Source organism: Zosterops lateralis (genome assembly GCF_965231275.1).
Source record: "Zosterops lateralis genome assembly, chromosome: 6".
NCBI classification, from domain to species: domain Eukaryota; kingdom Metazoa; phylum Chordata; class Aves; order Passeriformes; family Zosteropidae; genus Zosterops; species Zosterops lateralis.
In genome coordinates, this window is record NC_139761.1 from 2093381 (window position 1) to 2113173 (window position 19793).

The 19793-nt window shown below is 41.7% G+C and overlaps 1 protein-coding gene across 1 annotated transcript in view; it reads right to left on the reverse strand.

Moving 5' to 3' along the window:
* MAP4K5 (mitogen-activated protein kinase kinase kinase kinase 5) overlaps nt 1-19793 on the reverse strand; it is a 59204-nt gene that overhangs the window by 29654 nt on the left and 9757 nt on the right. The window contains exon 2 of the mRNA XM_083863436.1: nt 8985-9042. Coding sequence (XP_083719562.1) covers nt 8985-9042 — 58 coding nt within the window. The remainder of the gene's footprint in view (nt 1-8984; nt 9043-19793) is intronic.

Genomic DNA, 19793 nt, shown 5'->3' on the forward strand with positions numbered 1-19793 from the left:
TATAGTATCTCTATATAATCTACATTATATTATCTATTATATTATCTATATCTCTATATAATCTATATATATTATCTATCTATATTTATATAGATAGATAAATATAGATAATAAATATCTGCATATCAATATCTATATTATCTCTATATAATCTACATTATATTATCTATTATATTATCTTTATCTCTATATAATCTATATCTATATTATCTCCATATATATTATCTATCTATATTTATATAGATATATATATAGATAATAAATAAATAAATAATATCTGTATATCTATATCTCTATTATCTCTATATAATCTACATTATATTATCTATTATATTATCTATATCTCTATATAATCTATATTATCTCTCTATATATTATCTATCTATCTAAATAATATATAATATATAATATATAATATATTATATATAATATATAATATATAATATATAAATGCCAGGTTGGACAGGGTTTGGAACACCCTGGGACAGTGGAAGGTGTCCCTGCCCATGGCAGGGAGAGGAATGGGATGATCTTTAATGTTCCTTGCAACCCAAATTATTCTGGGATATTTATTTTTGTTTAAAATTTCCCCAGTAAAATTCCCTCCTAAATTAAAGTCAGGGATGTCCAACCTAGAAAACATGAAGTGCTTTATTTAATTTAGATGATTTTGACAAGTCCAAGAGGACTCGAGCACTGCTGTAAATTGAATTCTTCATGTGTTTATTTAAGTAGCAGCACAGCTAATATTTTTTAATAACCTCTTTTTAAAATAGATGTTTATATTTGCTGAGCTTTGAGGCAGCTTCCCTGAGAACGGTGTCACCAGTAAAAGAAGCACCAGTATGTTAGAAAAGAAATTATCACAACCTTTATATCTCAGTGACTGCCAGGCTTTTATTTAAAAAAATAACTATGAAATACAAAGGTAAAAGGGAACCCACTCACAAGAATCCACCCCTGATTTGTTTCAGTAAATCCTCAAGAGCTTCTTGATGTTGAATTATACAGAGAAACACTTCACTGGGGCAGGAAAACAGTAGTAGAGACGTTTCAAATGTCAAGAGGCTTTTTATAAACATCAGTAGTATTTTTTTAACCAATGAGAAAGAGGAAAGGCAACACAACTTCCACAAATTTAGCACAGATTTCACACTGGGCTTGGTTTGGGGGTTACCTTAAACTTGGATTCACACATCCTGCTTATAATTGATCACTGTGAGTGGAGGATTCCTGAGTTTAGAGAATCAAGCAATGGGTTGGGTTGGAAGGGAACTTAAATCCCATCTCAACCCAACCCTGCCATGGACAGAGATACCTTCCACTGTCCCAGGTTGCTCCAAATCCTGTCCAACCTGGCCTTGGACACTTCCCAGGGATCCAGGGGCAGCGACAGAAAATCTGGGAATTCCATCTCAGCCCCTCCCCACCCTCCCAGCCAGGAATTCCTTCCCAATATCCAACTTAAATCTACCCTCTCCCAGTTTAAAGCCATTCCTCCTTGCCCTGTCCCTTCAAGCCCTTCAAAGTCCCTCTCATTAATTTTATAAGATTCTTTAATTCGAGCTTAAATCTCAAGGATTAATTCCCCCCATTTCCCCAGCAAACTTCCTAAAGGAAATCACTGAATTCTCACAGACAACAACTGGAACATTTTCAAACTACTCAATTATTTTCAAGAAAGTCACATCTAAACAAGGTTGAAAGCAAAACCCTCCCACCCCACACTGAAAAAAATTTCCATCTTTCTTCACCATGAGCTCAGAGGATCCAATGCCAAATCCCAGTGGCCTCCTCAAATCCAAGAATCCTTGAAAGGTCAGCTGCAGCCTTCCAGCATAGCTGAATCTTGATCTATGTGAAAATCATGGTGGAAAAGCATCCCCCAAAACCAGCAAAACTTTGCAGGCAGCAGCTGGAACTGCGTGGATTGAGCTGCAGAGTGTGGGGCACCAGCCAAGGCAGCTCTAGGAACTGTGACTAATGGGGGAAAATCGAAGGGAATGCAGAGATTTGGGCTAGAAAAGGACTGGCAGTGAAGAGATAACAACCTTCATGCACATCAAAGATAGCAGGGAAGAGAGGGGAAGGGATAATCTGCCTCCAGTTTTATAATAGGACAATTAGCAATGGGCTTGAATTGCTTTAACCTACATTCCCTGGAGAGATGGAAAGGGTTTTTTTTCCTACTGGAGTAATATCATGGATGGGAATCTGTGAAATTTCCAACAAATGAAAAAAAAAAAAAAGAAGAAAACTCAACAAAAACCCACCAGGAATGACTTGGAATGATCCTGCCTGTAGTAAAGAGAGATGGCAAAGATGATTTTGTGATTTGCTACTCATAAATGAAGAATTCACACAAGAAATGGAGGTTCCTTCTAGAGAAAGGGGGTAAAAAGGATTTGGAAGAGAAAGCAGACAGGAAGCTAAGACAGAAGTAGCAAATAGATGGAAAGAAGAGAAATTATGTATGAGAAAAGTTTGGCTAAAATATGGAGGAAATGATTCTGAAAGATGAGACACAGAGATAGGAGAGAAGATGTATAGTTGCTCAAGGATGACAAGAATGAATACAAAACAAACTAATTCAGAGTTTCCAGGCAGCTGGAGTATTAATCTTGGCAAGAGGTGCTGGAATAGGGCAAAAAATTAAATATCCTTGGATAGCAGGGAAAAAAACAGACAGAACTTGTAGAAAATACTTCACTGAGAGGGAGACAGCAAGATAAAAAGAATTAGACCAAAGGTGACAAAATATCCACACCAAGAAATCTCTTTTAGCCATCAGGGACTTGATGGTGCATAACAGAGAATTGGGAAAATTGGGGTTTTCCTGCTCACATCTGGGCAGTTTTGGGAATATCCAAAAGCAGGGACTGAGTCACTGCAGCTTCCTCAGCTGTGGAATTTTACCTCTGCAGAGAGGGACAGGCCACAGCCCCACGATGGAATATCCTCCTTGGATGGCACAAGTGGCTCCTTGTCCCCAGCTGGAGGGGAGGGGACTGCAGGAACCCACAGCCCTGGCCTGGGGGGTGACAGCTGAGCCCATCCCAAAAACTGAGCAAGGCAAGAACTGGGAAATCCGTGATAAATCTGTATTTTAATGGGAGATTATGGAGGAAACTGGTGGCACATCAACAGCTGTGAATTATTCTACTTACACAGCTCATGTATGTGAGAGGCTGGGAGAGCTGGGAATGTTCACTTGGAGATGTGAAGGTTCCAGGAGAGCTGGAGAGGGACTGGGGACAAGGGATGGAGGGACAGGACACAGGGAATGGCTTCCCACTGCCAGAGGGCAGGGATGGATGGGAGATTGGGAATTAGGAATTCCTGGCTGGGAGGGTGGTGAGGCCCTGGCACAGGGTGCACAGAGAAGCTGTGGCTGCCCCTGGATCTCTGGAAGTGTCCAAGGCCAGGCTGGACAGGGCTTGGAGCAACCTGGGACAGTAGAAGTTGTCCCTGCCCATGACAGGGGGTGGAATGGGATGATCTTTAAATTCCCTTCCAACCCAAACCATTCCATGATTCTCTGATTCTACTCAGAGCTGGAATGTAGAGAGATCCTGCCAAGTTTTCCTGGATGGAGCCTGGATCCTCCAGCATGGGAAGGCTCTGATGGCTCCAGTGCCTCTCCCACAGCACTGCTGGGTCTTCGGGCATTCCTGATCCTCATGGTTTCTAGTCAAATTTATTCCTGCAAATATTTTCACATGCTCCACTGCTCTGAGTGGTCCCATCCTGCAGGAATGTCACTTGTCACAACTATCCCTGGGAAGAGCTGTGAATCCTTTTGCTGTCTAAAAGGTGTCTTCTAGGGTTTTGTTTTAAATTGGTTTATTCTGCATCACTTCAGAGCTGCATCACGGGGCTGGTGCTGTGTGGGAGCAGAGGAGGGACAGGGAGCCAGGAGGAGAGAAGTGATGGCACAGTGGTGACATCCCAGTGGCACATTTGAAGACCTTCCAGCTGCAGCTCTCCTGTTCACTCCCTCACAGTCCCCACCACGCTGATGGACATGGAGATGTGACTCCCAAACCTCTCCAGGCAGCTTGACCTGGGATTTTTAATGCTACAGTGAAGATTTGGGATTTTTAATACAATAATTAACATTTGTAATTTAAAAATGAGATGGCATTTAACAACAAGATTGGAGGGACAATTGTAAGGGACACTGAAGGATGAAGGGCAGGGTCACACCACTGAAGCCTCTGCTGGGACCATTCCTCAAACATTTCTTATTTCAACAACCTGAGTTCTCAAACAAGGAGAGGAATCCCTATGGGAATGATAACTATTGGCCCAAATCCACAAACTCCACAGCCAAGCAACATCCAGAGCTCCTCTCCAGCTCTCCTGGAGCCCTTTTAGGGCCTGGAAAGGGCTCTGAGCTCTCCTTGGAGCTTCTCTTCTCCAGGTGAACATTCCCAGCTCTCCCAGAGGTGAGGTCTGTGCTGACTTCCCAACATCCCTGTGCTCAACAGATCCCAACCACTCACTCCAAACCCTCTCCTGGACCTCAGGAAGGTTCAGGCTGTGCTGATGAAAGGGATGAGTTTCCCAAAATGCAGGATCTTTCACCCTGTTTTATCCATATCTTCTATATAAGTTTTTTCTGTGCTGTTTTATCCAGACTGCTTTTCACAAGGCTCATGGAAACCTGCAGTCTGACAGAAAGAATTTCAATTCCCCAAACTCGAAACTCCAGAAACTTGATTCCAAGCAGGAAGCAGCTCTTTGGAAACAGTGATGTTTCCACCAGCAGATTTTCCTGCTGGGCATGGAGCTGCCAACTGCTAACCACTGATGGTCCTCATTATCTCTCTCTGCTGATACAAAATATTTCTGATGGTCATGAGCAGCCAGGAGCTCCACAGCAAGGAGCACACGAGAGTTTGGAGTGAGTATTCCAACACCAGAATAATTTCCCTGTGGATTTTTCTCTTCTGCCCTGCCTGGGTCCAATTTATGAGCAGCCTCTCAACATGAAATTGATATTGCTGAGAGAAGCTGTGGCTGTCACAGCCCTGGAGTGTCCAAGGCCAGGCTGGACAGGGCTTGGAGCAACCTGGGATAGTGGGAGGTGTCCCTGGATTGGGATGATTCCAACCCAAACCATTCAGAGATTCTGGGATTCCTCTCTCTCAGCAGTTTTTCTTCTCTCCTTGCCTTACCTACCCACTGTTGTACAGCTCAGTCTTTAATCTTCACTCTCCCTCTTCACTATTGCTATTTTTCTTGATGTATTTTTGCAAAATGATGTGTTCTCCTAATTCACCTCAAGTGTCACACTCTGCATTACTTTCCAACTAAAATGTGTGACTTTCCAGCTTCTTCTCAACTTGCAGCACTTCCTTCCCCCACCACAACCCCTTCTGCCGACTTTCCCCATCCCAAAAACTCTATTTTAAGTGAAAACTTGCACTACCTGGATCCTGCTCTGGATCCACACATGTCTTAAGAAGAGCAGTGGGTTATAAATTCATTATAAGGATGCAAAGTAAAATCTGACCCCATTTCAACAAGTTGAATGTAATTAAAATTATAATTTACTCTGGATTTGAAGTTCACGTTGCCTTTGCTTTGTTCTGTGTGGGCTTGAGCAGCTTTGAGGCTGTGGCAACACCATGTGGGACATGGAATGGGACACACAGGCCATGTCCAGGCTTTAATGGCTCTGGAACCTCAAGAATTTGGCCCCAGACACAATCCCAAACCCAACTAGGCTGCACAGCACAAGGCATGGAAGGTCTGTGTGGTAATGAGGAGTTATTTTCATATTCTTTCATCCCCAGGCGCTGCCAACAACAGCTCAAGCCCAGCAGGCTTAGGTTAAATCAGCCTCAGGCTTAGCTTGAATCAGCCTCAGGCTGGTTCCTCTCCATGGCTCATGTCATCCTTGGGGAATTTATTGTATGGAAAATGAGGCTGCCTTGCCTGAGTCCCCAAAGCCCCTGGGCTCACCCCTCTCGTGGTGCAGAGGGGCCAGACCCCCTTCTGACCCTGACTCAGCCCCCTGGCCCTGCTCCTGGGTGGAAAATCTTCTTCCTGAGCTGGCTCAACCATGGGATTCAACACACACCTCATGAAGCACGTCTTGGCTTGGAGTGCACTGAGCACACCACCTCACACCTCTGGATGACTCTGCCTCCTACAGCTCCGTGTCCAGTTTAAGATCCAACTTGAAATAGGTAACTATTTCTGGGATCTCAAATGGAAAATACAAAAAAAAACCCACCCCAAACCCAGCAGTGAGATTCCTCTGTAACCTTGCAGAAGGTCCTGAACACGACACAGGGCATTATTTATCATGACAGCAGTGTTTAAAACAGACATTAGCATATTTAAAACTATTTTTAATGATATTCTCCCAGGGAGAAAGTTCCGTGGCTGAAAACTCCACTGGCAAATAGTTCCCTCTTTGTATTGAGTCCCCTCTCGATTCATCTGCTAAACCCATAGAAGGAAGAGGCTTTAGTGTTTCAGACAGTTTTGGCTGCTGTGCTGCTGAGTACAGTTGGATTAGTTTCTGAAATAGAATTGGCTCCCAAGTTATTTGAAGCATTTGTACTCAGGGAATGCTGGGAAATGTCATTAGCGTGCCATAATACTTTTGCCTAATGCTCTCCAAAGTCTATGCCAAAAAAAAAAAAAGAAAAGGGAAAAACACAATTTTGACTTCAAGTGACTGTGGGAGCAGACCTAGAGAACTGCCCCAAACTCAAATAAATTAGTGACAGCAACCTTTAAAGCTGAGTTTGTTTTCTTTGTCTGGAGAAGAGACAAAGGTAAGAGCTGATGAAATAAAAGACAGATCCATGCTGGGATCTGTTTTCAGCTGGAGTCTCTTTGGGTATTCACTCACTACCTGCAGGAGATGAGGGAGGAGAAGGAACAAAGCAGGAGTCACCCTTGCCATGCCAACAATATCCTGAATCTGCTCAAATCTTGCCATTTTACTGAGGGCAGTTCCTTCAGCTTTCATTCAACACATTCCTCACCTCCTCTGGAGCACTCTCTGCTTCAGAGTCTTTTCTCTTTTTTTCCCAATCCCCATCTATGTATTAATCAAGTGTTGAGTTTGGAGCTCTTATTTTTCCATCAGTTAATTAACTGCTCTTGATGAGACACGTCCTCCTACTCCCCTCCAGAAGATGCTGGATGTAACTCCCAAGCCTGTTTCTCCATGGACTAACTTAGGGAATTTATTATTAATTTTATTCCAGCTGTGCCCTGCTGTGTGAGAGGGATTTGTGCTGGTGTTTGGAGGGGCTGCCCTTCCCAGGAAAACCACCACAGGTAATTCCAACACATCTCCTGACGTGGTACAGGAATTGATAGTGCCCTGCAATTTACAGTCTTCAAAAACTACTCAAAACCCTTAACATTAATCAGAAAATTGAAGACTGTAGCAGCCAATTATTAATTTCTTTAAAAATCTGGAATATTTTGAACATGAGACTTAAAAAGGAATAAGTAAGTAAATAAATGCTGTGAATCCTCCTTAAAAACCAAACACACAACAAGATCCCTGCCAAGAGGCTGTGGGTGTACATGAGATGGATGGAGATCAGGTTGGCAACATTTAAAAGAAGATGGATTAAAAAAACCAAAACAAACCAGAAGAAATCGCTTCCCTGTGGTGATCAGACCAACATAATTAAACACAAGACATGGTCATCAGTGCTAATTAAAGTGGGGTTCTCAGATTTGAGTCCAGAGTCTTGCATTTATCACTGTAGTGCTTAAGCAGCACCAAGGAAAGGCAGAATCCTGCTCCTCCCTCAGTTCTATCAACAGAGGATTCAGCTTCTGCTCCACTTCAGCTTTCAAAACAGTTCTTCAAATTCAGAATAAAAGCAGATACACTTCATCTGGATCAGCTGCAGTGGCACAATGCAGGAGGCAGCTCCTCACCAAGGCAGCAGTGGGTTCTTTATTGTCCTTTTTCTGTCACTAAAGCACTGCTGTGCCTCACCACAGACCTGCTGGGGGAATGGTTTGCTCCCCACAGCCCCACTGCCCCCAGCTCTGGCCACAGCATTTCAAACAGGCTTTGAGGGATTCCCACTTTGGTCCCAGTGCCTAATTAACCTTATCACTGCAGTCCACCCAAACAAAGCCAGGCCAGCTCTGCCAAGGGCACTGAGGAACCACAGTCACCCAAAGGCACTGGTTTTCACTTCCCCCCTGAGTCTCCCCACACTTTTTCTACCTTCAGCCTTCAAACCCATCTTTTTCTGCACAGAAATAAAAATTAACCCTCCCCTCAAGCCCTTCAGCTTGGATGATCTTTAAGTTCTCTTCCAACTCAAATCATTCTGGGATTCTGTGACTCTCCCAGCATAAACCATTCTAGGGTTGTGATTTCCACTCAGGACACAATTTCAGGTTTCAACTCTCTGTGCAGAGTTCAGAATAAACTTCAGCTCAGTGAGGGAGATCCCCTGGGTCTCCTGCTTTTAGGAGTTGTGGCAGAAACTCCATGGGGAGGTGACAGTAGGAGTCATCCTCCTCTCTCAGCAGAGCTTAAAGGAAAGATGACACATCCAAAAACACATTCAAACCCATTGGTTTTCCCAGAGCACTTTTGGTGGGAGTCAGGATCACTGCCTGATCCCTTCCCCCTTTCAGCTCCCACAGCCCATCCTCACTGGCTCAGAGCTCACGATTTACCATCTGTCCCTAATCTTCTCTTTGTCCTAACAACACGTTGTAATTGCAACATCTCTTCATGCAGCAATTGATCAGGCAGATAAGAACAAACAAGGAAATAGTGAGCCTGACACAGCCAAGAGCAGTGGTACATCCTGCAGGGCTTCCTGTCATCTAACCACCAAAATTATAAACAAAAAAAAAAAAAATCCCAAAACAACCCCAAACATTTCTTTTGTCTAGAACTCCACAGTGAGTGAAAATAAACACATGGAAAAAATGAAAATGCGATTCAAAAATACAGGAAAGAATGTACAACTTACCAGGCTCTAATTTAATTATTTTTACAGCAGCCAGTTCTCCTGTATGAAGATTTCTAGCCTGAAACAAGAGAGTTAAGATATATTTAATTGCAATTCAAAGGCATCTCACAGTCTTACAGATTGTACAAAAAAATATGATGTTGTCTGATACAAATACAAGGCAAAGCAGAGACCAACGTGGGTGAGGATAATCTGGGTTTAGAAATCAGCACAGCACCAGCCTGGCTGGAATTGTGAAGTGTTCCTGGCAGTTCTTTTCCAGACTTTAAAACATCTGCCAGCAAATGCCAGAGTCACTGAGGTTGGAAAAGCTCTCCAAGATCACCAAGTGATTGTCACCACTTTGTCACCCAGCCCAGGGCACTGAGAGCCACTTCCAGTTACTCCCTGGACACCTCCAGGGATGGGGACTCCAAACCTCCCTGGGCAGCCCCTGACCATCCTTTTCGAGGAAGAAATTCCTCCTGAACCTGGAAATGAGAGTTCATGTCTCTCAAACACCATTTTAAAGGGAAGTTTCTGGCGCTCACAGATGCATCAGGGGCTCACCCATCTCATGGTGCTAAACCTCAATGTGCCCCAAAAGTGGAACTGAGAGGAGCAGGAGAGACACCAGGGATGAGTCACAGCTCCTTGCAACAAGTTCACTCTGAAAACTCCTTCTCTGGTCCCCACAATCCTCCTCAGAAGAAGAAACAGTTCCAATTAAGCCTTTTCAGAACTGTCCTCTCTGGACATGCTCCAAATTTCAACTGAGAATTCAGTGCTGGAACCTCAGATATAAAAAGTTCTAAGAGGGGATTTCATTAACACTTTCTAGTAAATAAATCACTCAGGCACCATCACCAGAGCTAAACTATTATTCAGGACACACAATCTGATTTAATTAGGCACTGTGGCTGAGCACCCAAGAGTTACGGGAGTTTAATCCCAATTGTTTCATTCTTATCCTAACAAATATTCAGAGTCTCCTGAACAGCTGAAATCTGGTGAAGAGGTGGATCACAGGAAATGGAAGGAAAATTGGATTAAGTTAAATTAATTTGGATTTAAGATGAGGATTTAAAGAAATTTGACCCTGTGAAGGGAATCATTACAGAAAACTCTTCTCCTGTGCATGGACAAGAAGTCTTAAAATAAGGAAAAATCAAGAGCCTGAAGGATTAACCCCTCAGTTCTATCAACATTTAGTCATGCTTCAAAACAGGGAAAGGCTTTCCAGGCAGGAAAAAACCCCAATGAAACCACACTACACCACACCAAACCACATCAAACCAAACCACACCAAAGCAAACCCAACCCAGTGATTGGCCTATCAAAGTCCTGCAGTGCTGAGACATGAAATGGGTGTCAAAACGCAGGCCAAGGACACAAATATGACTCAACTTGATCTCAAAGAGAACCTGAAAAACTCTACAAAGGACCCAACCATCTGCAAACCACAAAGGAAACATTCACCACTTCTGAAAGCATCTTCCCACCGAGGTGTTTTTAGACCACAGCAAAATCTTTGGTGTCTTTCAAAATCCTGAAGGAGCAGGTGGATCTCAGTGGGATAAAGGATTAGGATTGCTCTGGTCCTGTTACACCAATGTCAAACAGGGATGTTCCCAGCAGGGACACACACTCTGCCCCAGTGAAGCCAGGGATGCTCCACTATCCAAACTTTTATCCAGGAGCAGCTCAGCTGTTCAGATAAAAGTCGCCTGCACCGTTTCCAGAGTATCAGCTTCACTTCTGGAGTATGAAAAGGATCATATTCCTCACAAAGATTCCTTTTCCATACAAGCAGTAAGTGCCACTGTCAAGCTGAAGCCTGAAGGAATGGATGGAGTCTGCCAAAGGTCTGCTTGGCTGGGATCTGAAGGTTCAGGCTGGGGATCACTGCAGTTCCTGGCTCTCGGCTCTCACACACGACACAAATCGTGTCCTGCTGCTTTCCAATATCACCATTAAGCTCATATATAATCTATAGCTTGGACATGGACTATTTTGGGTTTCAATCATCACACTTTGCCTGCTGGAACACACAAGTCCCCACTGGGTTGATATTTATGACCTAAACATATCAAGCTGTCTGAGGCACTGTGTTTTCTGGTCCCACAGCTTTCATCCTCCACCAGACACATTCTTGAGTTGACGACACCAAGACCACACGTGATCTTCACCTCCTGTTGTGCCAGAACCAAAAGCAAAATCCCAAGTATTCCCTGATCCTCAGAACCTGCTCACAGATAAGGAATGGGTTTAGATTTCCAGTCTAGACATTGGCATTGTGAGCAGGCAGCAAATCACCCAAAAGGCTTCCCAAGAGACGTCACCCGCCCGCAAATGTCACCCCAGGCTTTTGTTCCCTCCCCTGGGCTTGCAGCAGCTTTGTCAGGTACACACAGCTCCACCTTCCCCTCTGCCACCTGCCAGCTGAACACTCCATCAATAATTAATTACTGCTCTCATTAAAAATGCAACGAGGCGAGGGCTAGAAACTGGTTCTCCGTGTACACACCTAGATGTGAAAACTGTCAGATCAGGATTCCTCAGATCACCCTGGGACGTGTCAGTTAAAGAAATCCTCATTTCCCACGAGTCACTGCAGTCTGCACCACTCTGAATTTTAAAAAAAAGAACTGTGCAGTTTGCAAGGAAGGCTCAGACAGGAGGGCACCACATCAACGTCACCAGCTTTGTGAATCAAACCTGAAATTTGACTAGAAATGATATTTGATAAAATGTAAGTCCCTAATGTGAAGAATTAGTTAATGATCTACCAGTCTGTCTATTCATACACTTCTGCACTGCAGAGGGGGAACTACAGGCTAACAAGTTACAGTTCTTCAACTCATGTTATTTACGTTTTCTGAGCCCAACAGCAAATATCTGCCTCCTCCTCATGTCTTGAAATTTCCTCTGTATTTCAAGTCTCAATTTCAAATTAGCTGAAACCAGCCGGAGGCCAGAGAAGCTGTTACTTCATGCCAGATAATCCAGACCTGTTCAGTATCCTGTGAGCTATTATTGACAAAGAAAACAATCATTTCTATGCATTTATCCCATTAGGATGACATATATATAATGAACCTTGATGAGCTCTTCTGTAACCTAATACTTCAGTTTTAAGAAAGATAAAACTTCTTAGATGTCTTATTGTCTTTAATTCTGCTGGCTTTGATCCTTCAATATATAAGAAAGTCTCCTAAGAATTAATTTGACACTGAAGGCTGAAAGGCTCAATGTTGGTGTCCTCATCTCCAATCAACAACATGGTCCAGTTCCACATGACAGAAACAGATCCCAGATTCCCAAGACATTTGCTGCAAGACTTTCTCCAAGAGGAAGACAAAGCTTTTTGCCCTTTATTAGTATTGATCCTAATTCTATTTCATGAGACTCAAATCTGAAGATCACGTTCCCTATGGAATGAAAACAAAAACTACAGGATTTCGAAGAAGGATTTCAAAGCTCCAACATGAGCCACACAAGAACGGGATCACAACAAGGATGTATTTGAATGAGGTGAACCACAGGCAAATTTTATTTTGCTTCAATGTCATTTACAGAGTTCATTTACTGAGAAAGAAGAGTTTGGCAGCAGCCTTTTGGTCACCTCTTCAGCTGTCCCACAGCCTGACAGAGGATGAATGACAGCATCCCACTGAGCACAGCTCTTCCAGAATATTTTAGCAGCTGAATACTAACCCTGCAGAACATCACATGGAATCTGTGTTCAAAATAAAACAAAACAAAACAAAACACGAAGTACAAATACAAGTACTCTCCTTTTTTTTTTTTTTTTTTTTTTTTTTTGGATGTCCCATTGCGTTGCTGTAGTGACTGAGCACATCCCACTGATGTGACAGCACTGCTAGTAGGACTATTTTGGGGAGCTGGGAGAGTTTTGTAGTATTACACACAAAAAAATCATCAGGTTTTCCCACTGAGAGTTGACTTTGTTCCCAAACAGCTGCTGTGGGACAATGGAACTGGAGGTGAGACCCGTGGCAATCCCTGTGTGCGACGCTTCCCACCGCAGCCCCAAACACCACACCTGAGAAAACACTCTCTGGGGAGGACATTTTCTGTAGCCAACAACCAGAAATAACACCGAGAACTGGTTTCAGAACCAGTTATGCTCTCTGCACTTGTGTTTTATTTGTTTTCAAGAGTGCAAACCAAACAGTTCCAGCCCAGGGGGGTCCACAGTGCTGAGCCACGTGAGATGGTCAAAAATGGGGGAACTCGGACATTTGAATCTGTGCTCAGTGTCCTCTTCCTGCCACTTTCTCCTCACCACCGAGGAAGAGAAAGGGAAGATTCATGCAGCAATATCCCTCTCACAGGCTCCAAATTAGTATTTTCAATTTCCATGGTGAAATCCTCTCCTCTCCCCAACGTCACTGTCTCATCTCCAGCCTTGGATCAACAGCCCCATTGAGCAGAGGAGCTGTTTGTTGGAGCGTGTCTTCATTTAATTGAATCATAATTGCAGCTCCTGTGGCAGCCCTCCCGTCCCTCCCCAGAGCTTATTCAGCCCTTGCCAAGCTTCACTCACCACTGACCACGATCTTCTGCTGCCTCAAGTGCTGCCTGCTTGTCCCCAGACACTGAATATCCCTTCAAAAGGTACCTGACCTCCTGCCCTGTGAGTGAAACAAGCTCCTCTGCTTTCCAGTTTTTGACCTCTTACACTTTACAACTCTGTGTGGTTTGGAAATTCCCACTGTGCTGCGTTTTCCTTTCCAGATCTCACAGCATCATCAAACAGAGCCTTGAATTCACCTTCCTACGTCTCTGAGTTCACATCTATCACTGTCAAGAGCTCTCACCCAGCTGAAGTGACCCAAGGAAATCTCTCTCATTTTATGGGCTGCCCTAAAACCATGAAAACAGGGAATTCTTGATGGATAGTGTTCTGCTAGACTCTAACAGAAATACAATTATGTCCTAATGTAGAAGTTTAAATAAATGTTCCTAATGTTTATTACAATTAACTGTATAATTTTGCTGACACTTGTGTTTTACATAAATCTGACAGATTTAAGAAATGCTTTGTAACTAGAGCTGGAAAAAACAATTATCAGCAACATACTCTTAATGACTGGAAAGGAGATGTTTGCTCCTCTTAAATACAATCTCTTTACCAGGTCAGTTTAACACCCCAAGTGCAGAGTTGAGGATTCCTAAAATGTCAGTTGAAGCCACAAAACTACCCAGAAATCCCAGATTAACAACAACAAGAGTTAATCTGCACTGTGTGAGCCTAAAGTTGCCATCCTTCACAAGAAGGACACCACAGCTTTTTCCAGTGCTGTACATTAAGAAAGTACTTTTGTAAAAGAAACCAAACTCTCTGAAAGCTCTAAAAAAAAAAAAAAAATCATCATCGAAAATGTGCAGGTTAAGCCAAGCAGAGAGGCCAGAGCAAAGCCACATCTGCTCAGAGCAGATCCAAACCTTGGTGTCAGGATGGGGTCAAGGGGAACAATCACTTGTCCTGGCTCCAGCCAAAAATAGCAGCTCCCCACTACTGTTTCCCAGTTTTGGAGTGAGTAGAATGTGTTGGTTCCTCTCCCAGCACCAGCACACCCCAAAAGCACCCTCAGCAAACTCCTAATAATGGCATTATAATATAATAATAATGTGGCATTATAATATGACAATAATATAATAATAATAATCCATGGATTCTACTCCTCAGATGGTGCCTGTACCAAACCCACCCAGCTGCAGTTCTTGGTTTGGGGGTTTAACTCCTCCTTTTATAGAAGACAAAATAAGCAAAATTAAGCCAAAATTCCCCATAGCTCCATGCTAAAAAAAACTGAAGAGAATATGAGACTGGGTAAGTCTCTCCTGCTTGGTGCTGAGAGTGTCTCTGTAACAGATGCTGAAGATATTCTTCCACCTCTGAAGGTCTGTGCATGGATTAAAAATGTAAAAGGAACAAAGGAGGAAAGCTTAGAAAAAAAAAAACAAATTGGACAACTCTGGCAAATGTAAATCCAGTCTTACTGGACAGGCTGATTTGTGCCAGAGAGAAAAAACTGTCATAGAATCACAAAACCCCAGAATGGTTTGAGTTGAAAGGGAATCTGAAAGATTGTCCAGTCCCAGCCCCTGCCATGGCCAGGGACACCTCCCACTGTCCCAGGTTGCTCCAAGCCGTGTCCAGCCTGGCCTGGGACACCTCCAGGGATCCAGGAGCAGCCACAGCTTCTCTGGGAGAACTAGAACTGTTCCAGAGCCTCACAGGCAACAACTCCTTCCCAATATCCCATCCAACCCCTCCCTCTGGCAGTGGGAAGCCATTCCCTCTGTCCTGTCACTTGCTCAAAGTCTCTCCATCCTTTTTCTTGGCTCCTTCAAGTCCTGAAAGGCCACAATTAAAAGTCACCCCAATGTTTCTGTTCTCCAGGCTGAACAACCCCAAATGTCTCAGCTTTTCCTCAGAGATGCTGCTCCAGTGTCCCTCCCCATGGGGACACTGCACTCCTCACTGCAGCTCTGCTCACACCTCTGGCTCCTCTCTGCTGCTGGAACAAACACACCTCAACATCATTCCTAATTTTCTGGGCTGTTTCTGTCTTTTAGGAAGCAGAAAGATCCAGGGGAAATTGTTCTCCCTGTAACTTTCCAGCTGGATTTTTGGAGATGGAGAGCAGTACCAGACTCCTTTATGGTGGAAGGCACAAAGGCTTTCAGAAACTGTTTCCCAAACAGAGACTTGATAGATTTAAGACACTAAAAGAGAATCATCTCTAACAACCAGCAGTTCAGTGCTTTTTTTGGATAAACCCAAAATGAAGATTTCCACGCTAATTTTACTCGTTTATTCTGTAATTGCAACAGAGCCATCACTTTGGATCTCCGAGCTGAACGTTGTACAAGCACAAATATTGATTTTGTGGGCGCTCTCCAGATGGATCCTGCCAGTCCTCATGGCTTAGAACAAGCAGCAGCACGAGGCTGGGTGAAAAATTCCCAGCTGTCACTCCCTATTTCCACATTTACAGCTTCCCCTGTTGAAAGGACAGAACTCAGAATGCAGCAGAAGTCTCAGGATTTAAATAAATTCCACATTAAAAACCTGAATCCCAGATTCACTGCTGGCACTCCTGTCCTGGCTATAATGCAAATAAAGGCTTAAATGTATTTATTTTTGCTGGCAATTGGTGAAATTTAGATAGTTTATCTCTGGCAGGGAAAATTGGGAGGAGGAGAACTCACCTTTCACTCAGAGACTTCTGACACTTTCTTACTCAAGGCCAATTAACTCAAGCAATAAGGGATTAACAGCTCATTAATGATGTGAGGCCAACTCTCTTCATTCCCCAGAAAACCAGACTGGGGATTTGGATAAGCAGAGGGGTTTTACAGCTCTCAGTAGCCACTAAAAACATTTAATTCTCATCCCTGGTGATAATTATTGAAAGGACAAAGACCTGGGGCAATAAAGATAACAATAATAAAGCAAAGATCAATAACATTCATTTAAGGGGGAAAAGAAATAACAAAAGAAGTCAGCCGTGTGTTTCCAAGCAGAGGTTGGTTTTTCGTCCATGAAATTTTCTTGGCAGATCATCCTTTACAAAATATTTGGCATCATCCTTCTAAAACTGAAAAGCTAAAGCTAGAAACAGACCCTGACCACAGAAGTGCTATTTAGCAACTAACGCTGCATGAAAGATACAAACAAATACCACATGAGGAAAAAAAAAATTAAAAAAATTTTAAAAAGCCCCAGTTTTGACTCAGCTGGAGAAAAAAACAAACCAGAAAAGAACCTTTTCAAGTTAACAACTGTGTGCATTACAGCGGCTTGAAAAGCTACTGGAAATAACTCACTTTCCTGGGGAATAATAAAACATTTTTGAACATAAAATCATGAGAATCAAAGAATGCCCATGGAGATGCTGATACACATAAATATGAACAGATGCCCAACAGCTTTACAGGCCAGGGATATAAAATATGGAAAAGAGAGAAAAAAAGAGAAAATATACCTTCAAATACATTAAACTACAAACCAAGATGGAGTTTAAAAGGATTTATTCATGAGAAGAGAGGGAAAAGAAATGTAAAACAATTTTATTGTTGAATCCATAGACCATGACAGCAAAAAAAAAAAAAAAAAAAAAAAAAAAAAACCCTCACAGTATTATGGAGTAAAAAACCAAGTAACATTAAAAGATTATACATTTCATCAGCTGCAGGGGAATTTATTTATTCCTCAGAGATGAAAGAACTAAGAGATGTGACAACCAAAATATTTGAAGAAAAGTATCTGTGTGTTTTCTTCTCATTGACAATAAATAAATAAATAAATCTGGCTTTCCAGGCAGGAAGAAAACAAATTTCTGAAGGAATTTTTTTTTTTTAAATAATTAAAACCTAAAGAATTTATAACCATCATTTATCTTTACCAAAGAAAAGAGTGTTTTTTCCTGTTTTTTTTGTTGGTTTTTTTTTTTTTTTTTTTTTTTAATAGGAGTTAACATAGAGTGAGATGTGTCTCCTCAGAAAAGCAAAACTCAGGAGCCTCCACTGGCATTTTAAAGGGAAAAAAAATTTGCAATTTTGAGATTGCAACTGTTTTATCAAACCCTCCAAACCAAAGGTAAAGATCTGTATCAATTCTTTTTCTTTATCATAATTTATCAGATAGAATCTGGAGAGATTCAGGTGGAAAATGTAGATTTAAGTAGAAAAATCTACCTCCAACAAAGCTGTTCAGTAATCACTCCCTTAAAATTTCAGCTCCTCAGAGATGAACTCACAAGTAGAAAATTAAAAGGAACAAGCCATAAATTTGCCTTGTGATGAAGAAAACAGGTCAGTGCTTTGCTCTTTATTGTTAAACAAACCAGTGAGCAGAAGAGAATTAATAAAGAAGTTGTGTAACTGAAGAAGATAAAGGAAAATCAGCTAAAAATAGAAGATTTTTTAATTTTTTTTTTTTTTTTTTTTTGTTCTACAATTAAGCTTTGGTTTGCATCTGGACTGTATCAATTGTCACCTTCTTGGGGTGGGAGATGGGGAAGATTTGATGCTTCTTTCTGATCCTGGGACAGGATTATTATTAGCAAAATAAATAATAACAGGATTATTAATATCAAAATAAACCCCAGCAATTATTTACACTCTTCATTTCATGGTGATGAAATAGTGACCAGCAATATTTCTGATTCAGGAGAAAACTCAAAATCAGAATGTGGAATTCTGCTGGAAGAAACAGAAATGACATTTCAGGAGGTTTTTTTAGTGAGGAAAAAAATCAAAGTTCTAAATGTGCTGGTACATGAGAAAGGTTACAGAGAAAATCTGTTTTGCACTTCTGCTGATGAAGGAAAGAGGAAATATGCTGCCATTTCATTACAGATGATGACTGAAAATCGTGCAAGTTATCTCATCCTCTCACACTTTTATTTTTAGCCGGAACAGAGGAAAAAAAAAAAAAAAAAAAAGGCCTGATTTTATTATTATTGTTTGTTTTCTTAATTTGAACTGATTTTAATTCACATAAATAATGTCACCTGAAAACAAGACTCTTTTTTGAGATGTCATGAAAATCAGAAATCTTTTTCTCATCTATAGTGATGGAGCACCAGTTTCACTTCAGTCACCTCATTTCAAGCACTTGGCCAGTGACTTCACTTTATTTTGAAAAATGAACCAAAACCAAGCTGCTCAAGTAATATGTGTTATTCCATAATTAAAATATTCTGGTAAATTGGGCCTCACAATTTAAGTGGAATTTTAAAAGAAGTATTTTTAAATTCTAACATGCTTGGAACACATTTTCCATCTTTCTCTTGTCTATATAGATTTTATTTTCTTTATTGTGTTTCTATAGGGTTTTAAATTCACCTTTGCTGGATCCCTGGGGAACCCTCAAGGCTTGTCCCTCCATCCCACTTAAGTGGAATTTTAAAAGAAGCATTTTTAAATTTGAACAGGCTTGAGAACACATTCTCCATCTTTCTCTTGTCTATATAGGTTTTAAAATTCACCTTTGCTGGATCCCTGGGGAACCCTCGAGGCTCGTCCCTCCATCCTATTTAAGTGGAATTTTAAAAGAAGTATTTTTAAATTTTAACATGCTTGAGAACACATTTTCCATCTTTCTCGTCTATATAGGTTTATTTTCTTGATTGTGTTCCTGTATTTTTTCAATATCTGTGGGTTTTAAATTCACCTTTGCTGGATCCCTGGGGAACCCTGAAGGCTCATCCCTCCATCCCATTTAAGTAGAATTTTAAAATAAGTATTTTAAATTTTAACATGCTTGAGAACACATTTTCCATCTTTGTCTTGTCTATACAGGTTTTATTTTCTTGATTATGTTTTTATAGGGTTTTAAAATTCACCTTTGCTGGATCCCTGGGGAACCCTCAACGCTCATCCCTCTATCCCACTTAAGTGGAATTTTAAAAGAAGCATTTTTAAATTTGAACATGCTCGAGAACACATTCTCCATCTTTCTCTTGTCTGTATAGGTTTTATTTTCTTGATTATGTTTCTATAAGGTTTTAAATTCACCTTTGGTGGAGCCCTCGAGGCTCATCCCTCCATCCCATTCAAGTAGAATTTTAAAAGAAGTATTTTTAAATTTTAACGTGCTTGAGAACACATTTTCCATCTTTCTCTTATCTATATAGGTTTTATTTTCTTGTGGTTCTATAGGGTTTTAAATTCACCTTTTCTGGATCCCTGGGGAGCCCTTGAGGCTCATCCCAGGCCGGACACTCGGCTCTTCCAGTGCTCCCATCTCCAAGGAATGCAATCCTCTCTCTCCCTGCAGCAGCTGTGTGC